The sequence below is a fragment of the Triticum urartu genome, chromosome 5A (assembly GCF_056163025.1).
Source record: "Triticum urartu cultivar PI428250 chromosome 5A, HENAU_Tu73, whole genome shotgun sequence".
Lineage (NCBI taxonomy): Eukaryota > Viridiplantae > Streptophyta > Magnoliopsida > Poales > Poaceae > Triticum > Triticum urartu.
Genome location: NC_141877.1, coordinates 274,421,914 through 274,423,999, shown reverse-complemented (window position 1 = coordinate 274,423,999; position 2,086 = coordinate 274,421,914). Strand labels below are relative to the sequence as shown.

At 49.7% G+C, this 2,086-nt stretch overlaps 1 protein-coding gene across 1 annotated transcript; it reads left to right on the top strand.

Annotated features, from left to right (window-relative positions):
• Positions 1-1,006: 1,006 nt before the first annotated feature.
• On the top strand, positions 1,007-1,845 carry LOC125555802 (NDR1/HIN1-like protein 10). Its single transcript, XM_048718646.2, has one exon. It carries the CDS (start codon positions 1,047-1,049, stop codon positions 1,662-1,664), a length of 618 nt encoding a protein of 205 aa, XP_048574603.1. The 5' UTR covers positions 1,007-1,046; the 3' UTR covers positions 1,665-1,845.
• The last annotated feature ends 241 nt before the right edge of the window (positions 1,846-2,086 follow it).

Here is a 2,086-nt window from a genome sequence, read left to right as displayed (position 1 = left end):
TATATTCCGACCAAATTTTGAAAATATCAAACAATTTTTGCAATTGTGCACAACTTTAAGTTCTCAACGTTATGTTGAAAATGTGAACTAAATTTTCATATCTAGAACATTTTTTCGAAAAACTGAACAATTTTTAAAATTCTAAACAATAATTGAAAATGCAAACATTTTAAACTTTTTTTGAATGTATGACCATTTTTTAGAATAAGCGGATATGTTTTGAAAACTATTTTTATGAATTTCTGCTCATTTTCTAAAATTTTGGAAAAAAAATTAAAAACAGAAACATTTTCTAAAATTTCGAACATTTTTTGAACACATGTACATTAAAAAAAATAAACTTGAAAAGGAAAAAGGAAAAGGAAAAAGAAAAGAAAAGAAAAAAGAAACAGAAACAGAAAAGGAAAAGGACATGTCGTTTGGCTCAGTCGGGGCGGGGGCGCCCCTGCCGATGCGAAGCGTGCTCTGCGACTCTGTCAGTAGGGTATCGCTGCAAAGCGTGGCCAACGCCCGTTGCCAGTTGGACTTGAAGGATCTCATTCTCACCGGATCGTGTAACCTACGCCCGCCCCGAGCTTGCGCGCTTCGCTGCTGTAGGTAGACCTAGGTCAGTCTTCTGCTCAAAATTACTGCTAGCACAACTCCAAACCCGTTCAATTCGCCAGCCGCTCCAGCTGCCTCGTCTCCCATGTGCCATCGCCTGACAGCAACGCTGGAGGCATACACAAAGACTTGTGGCATCCAAGTGCCCAAGTCTTCCCTAGGGTAAAGGGGACAAGAGTTGACACACGCGGCTTAACAGCCTGTTCCCCGGTGCTTCCGACGAGCCAAACGACATGTCCTTCCACCCATAAACAAACGGACTTCAACTACTAGTACTAGTACTTGGTTAGTCAATGTCAATTGGTGATTATCAGGGAATCAATCACGTACGCGAAACATTTCCAACTCCAAGCTGGCAAGTTTGTATATAAAACGCATGAACGATCAGGACACCCGCCCTCTCCCTCCCCTCCCCATCGAGCCCCACCCACCCCGCCATCGCCATGTCCTGCTGCTGCGGCAGCCTCAAGTGCTGTTGCAGGTTCTTCGGCGGCTTGCTCGGCGCCCTCTTCCCGATCGCCGTCATCATCCTCATCTACTGGGCCATCTTCCAGCCGCACCAAATCCGCGCCACCGTCGGCTCCGCCACGCTCACCGGCCTCACCGTCACCAATGCCTCCGTCGTATCCTACCGCCTCGCCGTCACCCTCTACATATACAACCCCAGCCTCCGCGTCGGCATCTACTACGACACGCTGGACGCCGAGCTCAGCTACCGCGGCGCATCGCTCGGCGGCCCCGGCGCTGGCGCTTCCACGGCGTCCCCGGCCGAGTTCTACCAGAGGAGGAAGAGCTGGGAGACGGTGAAGGTGGAGTTCGACGGGAGCAGTGGCGGCATCCTCCCCGGCGACGTTGCTGCGGAGCTGGAGAAGGAGATGGGTCGGGGGACGGTGAGCTTGGAGGTCACCGTGGACGCGCGGGTGAGGTACAGGTTCAACACCATCAAGATTCGCCAGAAGCCCAATTTGTGGTGCTCGCTCACCATACCGGTTAAGCCGGATCAGGGCCGCGGCGTCGGCGGCGTTCTTACCTCCGGTGACCGCTGTAGCGTCAAGTATTGATCACCCCAAATACAATCGCTGTCGGTGAAGGAAGCTTGACTTGCGCACTTCCTTCGGTTTGCATCTTTTTCATGTTTCATTTGGAGATTAGCGTGCTAGTTCATCGGTTTGTGTTTTGTGTAAAGATTCGCATTATTTGGGATGGTGATCGTCCGAAATTCCTGTGCACACGATTGTTTGACAGATGATTTTTGGACGATGCTTGGATCGATGGCTGCTGCATACAGAACATACGTGATAAACGCCTGTAGTTCTCTGTCCTCTCAAAATCGTGCACAAACGATCGTCCGTGTACCAGCGCTCGCGGTCGTCCCTGCATTATCACAGTTTCGAAACTTCGTTGCGTTCTTAAATTATTCATCTCGACAAGTGGTGTGGCAATGGTATAAACATGCTACATACCCAGGCTGTAAGGTCGATGT

What these genes read in the sequence shown, in the direction of transcription:
- LOC125555802 (XM_048718646.2), top strand. Translation starts at nt 1,047, where the DNA reads ATGTCCTGCTGCTGCGGCAGCCTCAAGTGCTGTTGCAGGTTCTTCGGC.